The sequence below is a fragment of the Drosophila yakuba genome, chromosome 3R (assembly GCF_016746365.2).
Source record: "Drosophila yakuba strain Tai18E2 chromosome 3R, Prin_Dyak_Tai18E2_2.1, whole genome shotgun sequence".
NCBI lineage: Eukaryota > Metazoa > Arthropoda > Insecta > Diptera > Drosophilidae > Drosophila > Drosophila yakuba.
Genome location: NC_052530.2, coordinates 13,303,730 through 13,318,524, shown reverse-complemented (window position 1 = coordinate 13,318,524; position 14,795 = coordinate 13,303,730). Strand labels below are relative to the sequence as shown.

Sequence of the window (14,795 nt, the reverse complement as noted above, 5' to 3'; positions counted from 1 at the left end):
AGGACGGCCCAAATGTTTAATTAATGAAACAATTAGCCGTAACGACGGTCACGCAAAGCCAGTGACACACAAAATGAAACCAAAATGTGGATTTCGAAACATTTTCGAAAGAAAAGCTCTCTAGGTCATGTCAGCCGTGTGTCCCCACATTACATAGCTTGGCACTCAGAAAGGTCGGCGGGTCGCCGATGGCCGATCTCCTCCCGAGCAATAAAGACCAATAACCAATAGCGTTAGGTACACTTAAAACATAGTTGAGATAAGTAGTGTCCTGGCCAAAGGCGACAACTGTTCGAACATAAATTACATAAAGCATAAACGCAGCGACGTTTTCAATAGCGCCATTAAATTGGAGCAGAGAGAAAAAAGCTGAAATGCGGGGAGCCTTTGATTTACACACTCGCAGATGCAAGTACAGTGGAACCGGCCAGCCTTACCTGCTCTTACCAACTCAACGCGGCTCAAAAACGCTAACGTTAACGCTAACGCTAACGCCAACATTTGCGCATGCGCGGCGCACCGGATTCGATATAAAAGGCCCAAATTCAGCGGCAGCGCAGTTAGTTCGCCTTGGGCCTTGCCACAGTTAACCACCCGATCCGAAATCCATAGCATAGAAGTGCAGCCGCTAGTTAATCGTCCACGGATTAGCACTAAGCCCTCTATTTTGTGGGCAGGTGCAAACCCAATTAAACGGTGAACTGCTGTTTTCACGTCACTAGTACTAGTAATCGCGAAAACCAACATAATTCGCAGCAATTTGCTCACCTCAGCGTGGAATTCGCGATTGCGCACTTCAAATTGGTCGATTGTAAATACGGTCTTTGAGTATCGCGAGGGAATACCCCTCCACTGCCCCTTCACCAAAGCCGTTGGCAATAAAAGTGAAAGAACTCCATTGTGTTCGCAAACAACCTGTTGATTAATCGTCGGGAGAAAGGATATTCGCTGCGAGCCACCGTAAGTACATTTTATGCGAAAAGTGCGGTAACGCAATTTAATAGCTGTGAAAAGTCATGCGGAAAGTATGAACATAAACCAGACTTTGAAAATATCATCGATAGATATGCTACAGATTACATTTCTAGGAATGCCTTTAAGTGCTTCGTTTAAAACAATTATAAGATTTTTTAAATCCAATGCTAATGATTTGATCTCAATTTTGAAAACCGCAATCTGCACAGCTAATCTTATTTGGATTAAAATTAGGTCAGCATCAACAGCCTCGCAATATATTGGATTACTTTAATGAATTACTTTAATGAATAAAAAGTCGATATTTAGTTTTATCTGCAATCTGATAATTAGCAAGTCATTAGTAACCAAGTGCTCAGTAATCAACAAATCGCTAAAATAAAACCCAGACCCACTAATTTAGAGTAATTACCAATATTAACGTGAACTCTATAAATGATTTTCTTCCAATGTCAATTATTCTGCAGTCTGCAACTTAAAAACCACAATTGCAAATAATCAACTTAATTTGCTTAAAGGGCACCTAGTAATGAAACAGTGTTAGGATAACGTTCGTACAAACACATATCTCTGTTAACAGCTTTGGTTTTGAAACGAAATGAGTCTTTTAATTAATGGCCAATTATGGAGCACAATAGCTCCACGTACTTAAAGCACATACCGGTTTGCAAAACTGCTCTAAATTACACATTTTAATATAGATTACGGTCAAGCGCTGTTTTTAAAACCTCTGAAAGCCGTTGGCGGTAAACAACTGACCCAAGCATTGCGTTGAAAGTAACAAATCTTTTAATTACAAGCAAGACAATTATTTTGAGATCCAATGCGGCGACCTTCAGGCTTCCATTGCGGGTCTTTCGACAAAGGTTTCCAGTCGACCAAAAACTGAAAACCATTCCGAAAAACCACATTGATCGGCGCCCGCGTGGCCTTTTGAATGCCTCGAATTGATTTCTTTTTACTGCATTCTAACTAAGTCCGGTGTTTTGATTCGGCTCGAGTGCTTTGATATAAATCTCAAGCTCTTGACAGCTGAGATATATGCTCCACACTACGGACAATTCATTTTCCTTTCTTCTGGCCATCAAGCATTCGCTGAGTTATTCCCCTAGAACATTTGAATCGCTCATTCGGATCAGGTTTTTAATCGTCCGTGACTTATTACGCGGGCTTTACTTTCTCTATCGATCGGAATCTTTTAAGCCCGTTATGCAAACGCAGCCAATAGTGACGTATGCCTTAATACTTTCATATATTTCATTACATCTGGCGACTTGCCATTCACCTGGTGGTCTTAAGGCTTAACGGTTATGCTGTTCAAGCTGCCATTTAGCTCGAAACCCAGAAGTCATTTACGATCTTTGGGCCGCAGGTATGTAAATTTGCGCAGGCGTCGCAGACAGGTGTTGTTGTATATCCGTCTTTGTCGGTCGATCTCACATAAAATTAGTTTATTGTATAGGAAATAATGAAATCTGCGCTTTGAGTCACGACACCTCCAACAATGGCAGATATTAGTTTTGGGAACTATCATACTGCCGTGTGTCAGCTGAAAAACAAGAAACACTCGACTGTGCAACTACCACCCCATTGCAATTAGTTTAGTTGCACATAATTGACAGACATGCATAATTCACTTCTGGTGTTCAATCCAGCTAGTTAGTCCCAGTTATTAATACTCATACCAAATCGTTCCAAAATTACGTCAGCAAACAGATTAGCCACCCCCACCCACTTAAGAAATATTCACTTCACAACTTGGCCAACTCCAAAGTGAATGAATCTACTTAGTGAATACTACTACTGTCTACTGTCTACTGTCCCAAACGTCCATCCATTCCACAGGTTGAAACCCAATTAAGACCAATATGTCTACGCATTGAATGTCTAAAAATAACTGGATTAGTATAGTATGTATGCAGCTACTGGTCACATAGAGAAGTGGGCGTTTTTACGGACGTTGCACCCAATCTCGTGCACAAGTCGGCTTGCCAAATCGAAGGCGGTGTCTGAAATTGTTTGGACTCCTTCATGGCAGACAGCCCGGCGTGTGCGCAGCCCACATGGCGTATTAATTCGCCCAAGAACCACAGAGCACCCCACAAACGCGGCCAATTATTGCAATTACCTGAGCGAATTAAACAATAGAATAATTAATTAGCTGAGGAGCTTGTGGAATGTGCCTGATGACCACAGACTTTCAAAATGCTTTGGTGTTTACCACAGTCAACCTTTATCATTGCAGTTATTATCATATGGAGATCGTGTGTATTTATAGCCGCTTTTCGTCGAGTAAAGTAGTAAGAAAGATTCGTCAAAGATAACGTAACTTATCAATAAAACTGATATATGATATTGTGAAACATTACTAAGATTTTATAAACAGGGTCTTTATAACTTTAGTTGATCGCAGTTGCTGAACTTAACTTTCTAATAAATGCAGCACACTTTTCACACAAGATAAAGAGAGATATTTAAATTACGGTCACCTTAAAATCGAGCTGATTGTCAATTTTTATTGGTAAGCATTTAATGCTGACTTAAACTTCAGTATCCAGCATCAAAAGCATTTAACGCGCTTGGCTACATATTTAAATTAAATTTTGCATAACAGATCGGTAACGTTTACATCGATTGTAATGCCAGACGATTTTCGTGATTTCCATGACTTAATCCCCATTACAGTCGGCCAACTGCGATTGATCCAATTGATCCAATCGAGGCAAAACCCAAAGAAAGCGATTGTGTATTCGGGTCCAACCAGTTTTGCCAATTGCACCGCCGTTTCAAAGTCAAGGTCTCCGTACCCCCAAACCGACCAGCTTGCAACGGTCAACGGCAGCAGCAAGTGGCAAGTGGCCACATGGCTCGTCCATAATTGGCGTCCATTACCACTTTAGTTGGTCCGCAACCGCTCGTCGGTTAGCTGATTCACGGGGCGTCTGTCACGACTTGTTCATGAAACTGGAGATAAGCTTTCCTTGCTTCCTGCCATTGCAATCCTACGAGCGTAATAGTAAAAATTTCCCGACTGGAAGGTCGCGGCCGATTAATGGGCCTGGGAAAATGTGATTCAATAAGGGCGGCGGTCTTTTGAGTGATTGCGTGAATGCATATCCAGAAAAACGAGCCGACATTGCAGTAACACATTTCTCGAGTGCGATACACTTTAATGAAGAAATTGTATCTCGCGTGCCGAACGGATTGTCTTCGGCGGAAGCTTCCGTTTTCGAATAGCTGTTGCAAGAGTTTTCCCTGCTCTGGTTGGCATTGTATTGTCACTGCCGTACTTTGCGTGTTAACCGGACCATCGTAATTACATTAGTTTTAATTGCAGCGAGCCAATACAACAACTCAACAACTAAACAACTCAACAGCTCAGCATACAAGATTCAACCAAACCAGGTAGCGGATCATAAATCGCGTCTTGTCTCCGGTGTATTTCTTTGTTTTTAATTCGTTTTTCCATGTCGCGACACTGAGCTTAATTAGTCGAGCGGCTTGTCGCCACTTCATTCACACAAGTGCGGCACACGTTCGGCTCATCATTTCCCAGCCATCAGTCGACCAAAAAGGAAACTTGGAGCCTGTTGTCGTCGGGTTGATTAAAATGTTATGGCCACCCAATGCAGACAAGCAAATCTATTAGCAGCTAATAAACAAGCTCGAAAAGCTCGTGCTGCTTCTGTAGTGATTCAAATAGCTTTTTAATAGATTTTCATTCATTTAAACTTAATTTACTTTCCCTGCTTAACATTCAGGGGATTAAATTTCTAAACTTTGTTTTCAAAAGTTATATGTAAAACTATTAAATGAGTTACAGTGTTCGTACTATCCGATTCCATATTCATATTTCATATTCATGTTTATTCTCCAACTAGTGAGTTAATAAACCCATTGCGATCTTATCTGATCTGAATGCAGTCATTCATGTAAATGTGATAATCCCTTTAGCAACAGCAATAGTGAGACGACCTCTTTGGCGAGACGCTGCTGATTAGCAAACCAGTGTCGTACACTTACTTTTTATGGGCTCGTATACTTTATTATGATATGATATTTCAGTTTTCGTCAAAACAATCTTAATTATGGAAACAAGATTTAAGCATAAGATATTCTTCAACTTAAAGCCAGTAGCAACTGTTTATGCGCCCGCCAAGAAAATTCTCAGCACTTGGCCATGTTATGTTTTATATGTGGTATACCGTATACGAGTAATTAAAAGTAAAGCAAGCGGCATGAGACCCAGAGACCTACTGTGCCCGCATCATTGGAGTCGTGATATGTCAGCCCGAGTGGCGAACGGGAAAGGCACAGGCGGCAAATATATTTAAAGGTATATGTTTACGTTTACTCGGATCAAGAACGTCGACTTGAGTTCGATCCGAGGCTTGTGGTTTTGTTTTTCGACTTTAGCATTTAATTGTAAATAAGCTGGCAAAACAAAGACAAAAACAGAAAGACAAACACGCCGGGGGTTTGACTGCCATCGAGCGACCCATTGAGTCGAAAAGGTGATAACGTTGACTGCATCCAGTGGCTGACGCAGTTGGTTTGGTGCGAATGTTAGTGTGTATTTTACAAAATCAAATTCGGTGCTTAATACAGGGCAACATAATGGGCGTCTAGATGTTCAGCTTGACGTCTTGAACGTTCTTCAGGGCATCCGAGTAGCGTGCCAGCACGGGATCCACCTCCTCCTTGACGAACTCGCCTACTTGGTCGCTGGCTCGTCCAGTGAATGTTTTGGCATCCAGAATGGTGTCCAGTTGCTCCAGGATGGGCGAAAAGTAGGGATCCTTGCGCACTCGCTCCACCAGATCGTTGTCCTTGCCGTGCTGCTTCACCTGGGCTCCGGCCTCCTGGGACAGCACGCGAATCTTCTCGTGGCACACCTGGCGATCTCCTCCGGCCTTCACCATGGCCATGATTATGTTCTCCGTGGACATGAAGGGAAGCTCCTGCGAAATGTGCCGTTCAATCACCTTCGGGTAGACGACCAATCCCTGCGAGATGTTCAGCAGAGTAAGCAGAGCGGCATCCGCAGCCAAGAAGGCCTCAGAAAGGGTCAACCTTCTGTTGGCAGAGTCATCCAGGGTGCGTTCCAGCCACTGGGTGGCATGTGTATTAGCGGCACTGCTGAACAAGGTGATAAGGTGTCGGGCCAGCGCGCAACAACGTTCAGAGCGCATGGGGTTCCTCTTGTAGGGCATGGCCGAGGAGCCAATCTGGGTGCTCTCGAAGGGCTCTTCCAGCTCTTTGCGGGAGGCGAGGATGCGCAGGTCGGAGCACATCTTGTGGATGGTGGTGCCGAGGCTGGCAAGAGCGGCCACGATCTCCACATCCACCTTCCGGGAGTATGTTTGTCCGGTTACCGCATAGGCCTTCTTAAAACCAGCCAGTTCGGTGACCAACAGATCCAGCTGCTTCACCTTCTCGCCATCCCCATTGAAGAGCTGCAGGAAGGAGGCCTGGGTACCAGTAGTGCCCTTGACTCCCCGGAAGCGCAGATCCTCTAAACACCGGGACAGGGCTCGTTCGTCCATGATCAGATCCTGGATCCACAGGCAGGCCCGCTTTCCCACCGTGGTCAACTGGGCGGGCTGGAGATGGGTGAATCCCAACGTGGGCTGATCTTTGTAGCTCTGGGCAAACTGGCTTAGACGAGCTATCACGCTGGCGACTCGTGGGAGGAGCAGTTTCAGAGCGTCCCTCAGTACAATCAGATCAGTGTTGTCGCCCACATAGCACGAGGTGGCTCCTAAATGGATCACCGGCGCAGCAGAGGGACACTGTTTGGCAAAGACATGGACGTGGGCCATTACGTCGTGGCGCGTAAGTCGCTCCTCGGCGGCGGCCGCCTCAAAGTCGATGTTGCTGATCTGCAGCTCCATCTCGGCAATCTGGGCATCGCTGATCTCCAATCCCAGCCTGCTCTCCGCCTTCGCCAGCCACACCCACAACCGGCGCCAGGTGGAGAACTTGTTCTGGTCACTGAAGAGGAACTGCATCTCTTTGCTGGCGTACCGGGTGCTCAGCGGCGACTTGTAGCCCTCGTAGTTGCTAGCCATGTTTGGTATTCTATGTAGGAGATTATTGACTATAAATCACAAATCCGCCGGGCCAATAGTGCGTAATTACGAGCGAAGAGTCGAAAAACAACTGTTGCTTAATTGAGCGACTTCTCACATGTGGCGGGCCAGTGTGACCGACTTGCGCTAGGGCGATGTAAAATATACCACACGCACACACTAATATACCAAGTTCTAAATGGACCGTTAATGGGAAGTGGGCTAATTGGAATTTATTCAAAAAAAGGAGTCCTAAAAGGGTATATTTTATATTTATATATGTTTCATTATTTTAGCCCATAAAGTTTCGTCAATTGATAGCCTTTAAGGTTTAAGCTTCTATGATAAATTTAAGAAAATAAAATAACTACAACATTATTTAACCTTGCCACTATTCAATTATATTCAATTAAATCTAACGAATTCCTTAGCTGTAAGCATTACGTTTTTAGTTGGTTGAGAGCACAGGTCAAGTATGTTAAGTTAAGTATGGTGGTAGCTAATGTTTCGGTTGTTTTAACTAACAATTAAAGCGACCAAAAATCAATAAAAAGCTGCTTAATATTAATTCACGTTTACTAGGTTGTACGACTAAAATAACAACGTCATTAAAACTAGAAATAAAGTCAACCATCAAAGTCGTAGACAAGCGAATCAGATAATTTTCGATAAGTCGCACTCCATAACTAGCTGGTTATAAATAAAAAATCACATCTTTTTGAAAAAAATGGCAAAAATGTAAAAGAAAAACCAGAAAAAATATGAACTAGTTTTCATTGAGTAAAATGCAAAAAATCCAACTAGCCATAAGATACAAATCAGATCTTAACTTTTGCCACGGTAGTCTTATTAATGGGAAGGCCGTAAAAAGTAATTCAAATCGAAAAATGTCAAGCACTTTGTGGACAATTTTAATTTGCATCAGAAAGAGCCAAAACATACACATAATGACCAACCAAAAATAGTGACCACTTGGAACAGAACTGGTTCGACGAATTCGGTGCAGTACAGTTAAGAATCAATTAGTGCACCGCATCTAAGGCGATTGCAAATTGCATTTGGCATGTGTGAAAATATCCAAATAGCTTCCAAATTCAGAAGGCTGAAAAATTCGCCGTCCAAGTGTCCAAGCTCCAAGATTTCCAAGAGCGTGGGCCTGGGCACGAGATCTCGATTTGTATTTCGAACTTTATCTTAATACCACTGAGATCTTGTGATCTAACTTATGTTACGTAAATCACCGCAGTCGGTTGGCTATGAAATTGCATATTGACGGCACTTTGACAAAATGCTGCCATTGGCTTGCATAAATTTTGATTTGAAACGACACATATTTTGTAATTAACGCGCGGATTTCTCGAGTTGCGAAACTGGGGATCCCGTAAGAAATAAAGAAATACCAGAGCAGTGACAGCTTCTGATGGGTCCGGGTCCCATTTTTGCAGTTTTAGGTGCTCGACGCTTGGGACACTTTCCTTTTAAATGGCCATTTCAATTAGTGCTTGTTACTGTATCGGTCGGACAAATCGGAATGTCCTCGATTTGTGTGCACGCCACGTAGCCGCGTTTTTCATACCTATACCTCCGCCAAATACAACCGATTGCAATGATGTTGTCGCTCTCCGGTTATAGAGCAGGTCTTATATGGTATATAGTTGGCCAAAGCCAGCCAATAAATCAATCACGGCATCACCAGGCGTCCCATGCACTATTTTACACTTTAATGATCACCAAATAGCTCGGGATATGAATTCGTTTTTAATTAGAAGTCGTTAAAGTCGTAAAAAATTTGCTCGCGTTGGCCAATTTCGTCACTAGATCTGGCCAAACTTACCACGCCTTCTATGAAAGCTCATATATGGGTGCACTTGCACCATTTAAGTGCATGGCTGCATAACGTATGGTCTATGTCAATCATGAAATTAGCCAAAGATAAAAAAGTACAGACATGACCAAAACAAATTGAGCCCTTCCGCAAAAATGACGTAACTTTTCCGTTGGCCTTTTCTTGTCATGTGGTTGAAAAATCCATAACTCATTTTTTGGTCTGCGCCCATAGTTTTGGGAAAGTCAATCAAAACCAAATCATAAATCAACGTTTGCAGGCTTTTAAATTGTAAAGCAAACTAGTTTCGGAATTGAAGTGCGCGTAAAATATGTTAATGCTATGGAAAGATCATTAGGTTAGTCTAGCCAATTCTTTTTGGTGTACAATTTACGCCAGCCAGTAATAACTTCAATTGTTGCGAAATTTGGGATTGAAGTTGGAGTAAGAATGGATAAAAGGAGTTAGTGGAGTAATGGGAAAACCAATTTTGTTTTCTTCTATTCCTTTTCTCTATCTCACCCCAGTGCCTAAGAAAATTCTTTAACTTAAAACTCACTTGATGAAAATGGTTTAATTCAACAATAAACAATCTGTCTGATGCTGCACTGCAACATGATTTCATACAAATAATTTTGATATTGTCAAGTAGTTTATATTAAATTAATTCACTCATTTCGCTGTTTTACAACTTTGTGATCGTAAATATTTGCTTTGCAAGAAGGCGGCACGATGAAATTATATGCATGTATTCATTTTTTAGAAAGGGACTGCATGGTAAATTAGAATATAATGGCGCGGCCAAGCGGTTCTTGTGACCATTATAGCCACGACATGTCCGTCCGATTCGCGATTCGCAAATCGCCAAGATCTTTCAGAGGTTCTCTTGTGTTCTGTTACAGATTTCAGCGATAGCCACATCGGATATTTTTATGTCCCAGTCATTCGTGTCTAGTACGTCTCATTAAGGCTGAAACCAACAATGCTGATGACGGCCCTGACCAACGGCTGCTGTTTTCTGAGCTAACTTGCATATGGATTGGATTGCCTTGGCGTGTCCGCCTGAGACTGCAATTCAAATTTAAGTCGAGACTTGAATACAGCACTCTTTTCTATTGACAGGCGGCGATGTTGGCGTTGTGGTTTTAAATCCAGCCAATCATCGGTTCCAATCACCCGTTGACCCCATTCGAATTTTAAAACCCCAGAGATGCACTCAAAAAAACATGGGAAACTATTAAGTTCTATTGCTAAGGCAGTACTGATGAAAGTATATCAATGTATTTTGTTTCCAAACATTCAGGCATAAATATTCAATACTTACTATCAAAATTCTCGCAATTTTTTCATGCTCAATAATTATTAATTTACAAGCCTATAAGCTAGCCAAAATAGGTCGCTATGCTGGAAAAGAGGTATTAATAGATTTATTTATATCAATTTCTATCACAAATTAAAAAAATGTATAGATACAATTTCTAACACATTTGCATGCCCATGAAATCTGTAAATTAGGCAAGGGCCAACTTGACTTCAAGTGTAGGCGATGGTTTCCTGGAGAGGGCCACCGCCAATCGGCCGATCAACTTGGATCCAGGGTCCCGGAAAGTGTAAGACTCATGGCACGAACTCGAATTGTTGTCTGGTCCATTGTTCTGCACGGCATGCAATTAAAACATTGACAGAGGGGTGCCTTTGTTTTATTTTGTGGGGTTTCTGGTGGTGGATGCCGATGGATGCGGATTTGCATGCAGCAGCAGCAGCTGGCCTTTTGTGGAAAAGGTTGGGAATGAGTTGGCTTAGTCGGCAGAACGGGGCCGCAGACAAATTCATTATGTAAAGCTAACCATTACTGTCGATTCGGTCTGTTTACATAAGTAGCTTGCAAATTGGTCAAATATGCAGTTGCCATAAAACAATTATGAGACTTTTCACGCTTTTGCGCGCCTTGAGCACTCGAATCTGCATCTGAATTGGATTCATTGTGCTCAGATTTATGCTTGGGGTTGGGTTTGTTGTTTTCTGTTCGGTGTTTAAACTATGGGGTTTTAGCCCAATACCATATAGTACACATAATACCCAGATAGCCGGGTCTGAGCAATGAACATGTTCGTACTAAAATGTCGCAATAAATAATAATGAATGCGCACCAAAACGGTGATGAAACCTGTTGTGACCATATGTGAGCCAAAGGAGCCGGAGTCCAGATCGATCGGCTGCCGCAAAAAAATGCAAAACGTTCCAGTTGTAGTTCACTTGCCGTCTGCAGCCGGCGAACATGAAATGTGTCCAAAGTGTTCAATGTGTCCAACGAGTCCAAGTCGGTAGTGTTGGCTTCACGTATCAGCCGCTGGGATAGATACAATGTATGCTCTTTTGGCCAATTGCAGGTGCCTCTGCAAAAAACACAGTTTTTATTTGGGTTACCATACCAGCACCACTTGAGTTGCTGAGTGTGTTAGGTGTGCTAACAACCTTTTCCCATGTTGTTCAGGATGCCATATCCATAGATTGTCGATGGCCGTAAATGGCGGAGACCTTGGACCACAATATTCATGATTTATTATGAATGTGTTTCTTTTTGAACAGGAAATACAAATTCCATAGCACTAATTCCTTGCAACGCTTTAAGTATTCATTTATTTAAATGTGTCAATTTTAATTTCAGATGATTAGGGCACGAGATCTTCAGCTCTTGGCCCTCTTGGGATTCATCTCATGTGCACTTGGGCTGAAAGTTTCCTCGGGCTACCATATAGTCCACAATCATCCCCAATCATCTTTTCCCAACTATCATGGATTCAGTTACCTACAAGGCTCGGCTCCATATGTAATTGGGTAAGCGTTGAGAAAACTTCTTTCTCCGTTCTCTAATGTGAGTCCTTAATTTTTAGGAACAGCCTGCCGACTTCTCCGGCTCCACAAAATCCGTTTTCCTCGCCTGCCAGTCCTCCCGTAACCGCTTATGGTTACAGCTTTCCTACTGCTGGTAGGGTGTCATGTGCTGCTCCTCCGGCAGCTTGCGAGAAAAGTGCTTACCGCACCTTGGACGGATCCTGCAATCACCTGGAGCAACCTGGCCTAGGAGTGGCCAATTCCAAGTAATTTTTATTAGATTCTGTTAAGAGTTTAAGGTGTTTATTTTCTATGATCTTACTAGGTATGGACGCCTGCTGACTCCCAAATATGCCGACGGCATTTCGGCACCCACTAGATCCGTGACGGGAGATGAGTTGCCCAGTGCTCGTCTTGTTTCCTTGGTGGCCTTTGGAGAACAGGATGTACCCGATCCGGAGTTCACGCTTCACAACATGCAGTGGGGCCAGATCATGACCCACGATATGAGCATGCAGGCGGGTGGCACTCAGTCCAGTAAGTACTACATCTCAAACTATAAATGTATGTTCCTTGATAAAGACGCTTGAATATCCAACAGAAAAGCATCCCACACGTTGTTGCACCGACGATGGTCGTCTGATTGGCCTGGACACCGCGCACAAGACCTGTTTCGCCATTATTGTGCCACCCCACGATCCGGCTTACTCCCAAGTGGGCACTGAGTGCCTCAACTTTGTGCGCACTCTGACGGATCGGGACTCCAACTGCCAGTACCACGGTGGCCCAGCGGAGCAGCTGACGGTGGTCACCTCGTATTTGGATCTCTCGCTGGTATACGGCAATTCCATTCAGCAGAACAGCGATATCCGGGAGTTCCAGGGAGGACGTATGATTGTGGAGGAGCGTAACGGAGCCAAGTGGCTGCCACTTTCTCGAAATGTGACCGGCGATTGTGATGCCGTTGATGCCAGTGAGGTGTGCTACCGTTCTGGGGACGTGAGGGTCAACCAAAATCCGGGGCTGGCCATTCTCCAGACGATCCTGCTGCGTGAACACAATCGCATTGCAGACGCCTTGTCGGCCCTGAATCCACACTACGATGATCGCACGCTGTTCCAGGAGGCGCGAAAGATCAACATTGCCCAGTATCAGCAAATCAGTTACTACGAATGGCTGCCCATCTTTCTGGGCGGCGAGAACATGCTGAAGAACCAGCTGATCTACAAGGCTCCGTCCGGAAGCTATATCAACGATTACGATCATACCATCGATCCATCGGTGCTGAATGAGCATGCGACGGCCGCTTTCAGATACTTCCATTCCCAGATTGAAGGTCGCTTGGAGTAAGTGACTCTTTACTATTAGAGCTAAAGGGGTTTTTTTAATTATAATATTTTTGTACAGCCTTCTGTCCGAGCTGCGTCAAGTTCTCGGCTCTCTGACCCTCAGCGACTGGTTCAACCGTCCCGGCATTATCGAGGTGGGAGATAACTTTGATTCCCTGACCAGAGGACATGCCACACAGCCCGAGGAGCTAACTGATATCAACTTTGACCGGCAGGTGGGTACACAAATAGCTAAATTAGTCCACCTTTCTCAATGCTGACCTTTCCTGGCCTAGATCAAGCACTTCCTGTTCAGAAGAAACATGCCTTTTGGTTCCGATCTGCGATCCCTGGACATTCAGCGTAACCGCGATCACGGTCTGGCCTCCTACAATGACATGAGGGAATTCTGCGGACTGAGACGTGCCCACTCGTGGGAGGGATACGGTGATCTAATCAGTCCACCCATTCTGGAGAAACTGAAGTCGCTGTACCCGAGCCACGAAGACGTGGACCTGACTGTGGGAGCCTCATTGGAGGCGCATGTGGCCGGAGCTTTGGCTGGACCCACCTTCCTGTGTATCCTGACTGAACAGTTCTACAGGACCAGGGTGGGAGATCGTTTCTTCTTCGAAAACGGAGACAAGCTCACCGGATTTACGCCCGGTAAATAAACCTTTCCTCTCTGGAAAAATCAAAATATTAATGTATAAAAACCTCTTTTCATAGATCAACTGGAGGAGCTGCGAAAGGCCAGTATGGCCCGTTTGCTGTGCGACAATGGCAACCACATTTCATCTATGCAGCCCGAAGCTTTCAGAACTGTTTCGCATTCGTAAGCTAGAACTGAAAATATAGGATTTAGGGATAGTTCAAGTTACTAAACTATTTGTTAAATTACAGGAATCCGATCATGCCGTGCTCAAATATTCCACAAGTCGACCTCACCAAATGGATTGATCAAAAGCCATATGCCACTGTAGATCCGTCGCACTACGGAAAAAAGTAATCCCTTGCTGCGGGATCTATGGTTAACTAGTTGAATACAAATACCTTTAGCTTAATCAGTAACATAATCGTTAATGCGAAGTCCCTTCCCCCACCCTGTATGATAATGCCCCCAACTGATGTACAGAAATAAAGCCTTACCATTTAAATAATCAGCTTTCCTTTCTCCTGACCTATAATGTGTGTAAGCTCGCATTGTAGGGTTTTAATTGATATGAAAATAAGTCAAGGGCGAAGGTCTCCAGTCCCTCCCCTTCTTATGCAATATGTCCAGATAATGAAACGCCGGGTCCGAAAACCTTTACACTTTCGTTGACTTTGGGATAGCTCCGATTCATCGGGGTTAATCATATGGAGGCGCGCGACCGAGGTGTGAACAAGTTGATAGAAACGGCCAATTAAGAGACAAAACTCTTTTTTCTGCTGTTTTTCAGTCATTGTTCATTCGAATCGTAAAGCTGAACAATCGACAACAAAGAATCTGTTCTTTTTTGCATATGTCTTCATATTCTGTTTTCATATGGGAGTTAACATATTAATACTTCAGAGGCTGTCCACTTTTGGAGTGGACATAAATTTACATAAGTTTAGAGAGAACCTAGGATGATAGCATCGTCTCAAACAGGTTTGCATATTTTCCGAGAGATTTGGCGAGCAGATTTCTGAATGGACATGATATAACGGTTCTGATGAATCTAGATTAATGAAAGTGATTTAAACAAAGTGTGCATACGAGATTAGCAGTTCATAATG

The 14,795-nt window shown here is 43.5% G+C and overlaps 2 protein-coding genes across 2 annotated transcripts; one reads left to right on the top strand and one right to left on the bottom strand.

The window, feature by feature from the left end:
• Positions 1-554: 554 nt before the first annotated feature.
• Positions 555-14,191, top strand: LOC6536674 (peroxidase). The gene is made up of 9 exons (XM_002097211.4): positions 555-960; positions 11,540-11,709; positions 11,766-11,972; positions 12,032-12,243; positions 12,308-13,052; positions 13,114-13,270; positions 13,331-13,700; positions 13,764-13,869; positions 13,938-14,191. Exons 2-9 carry the CDS (start codon positions 11,540-11,542, stop codon positions 14,041-14,043), a joined length of 2,073 nt encoding a protein of 690 aa, XP_002097247.1. The 5' UTR covers positions 555-960; the 3' UTR covers positions 14,044-14,191.
• Positions 4,999-7,170, bottom strand: LOC6536675 (adenylosuccinate lyase). The gene has a single exon (XM_002097212.4). It carries the CDS (start codon positions 7,044-7,046, stop codon positions 5,601-5,603), a length of 1,446 nt encoding a protein of 481 aa, XP_002097248.1. The 5' UTR covers positions 7,047-7,170; the 3' UTR covers positions 4,999-5,600.
• Positions 14,192-14,795: the final 604 nt, after the last annotated feature.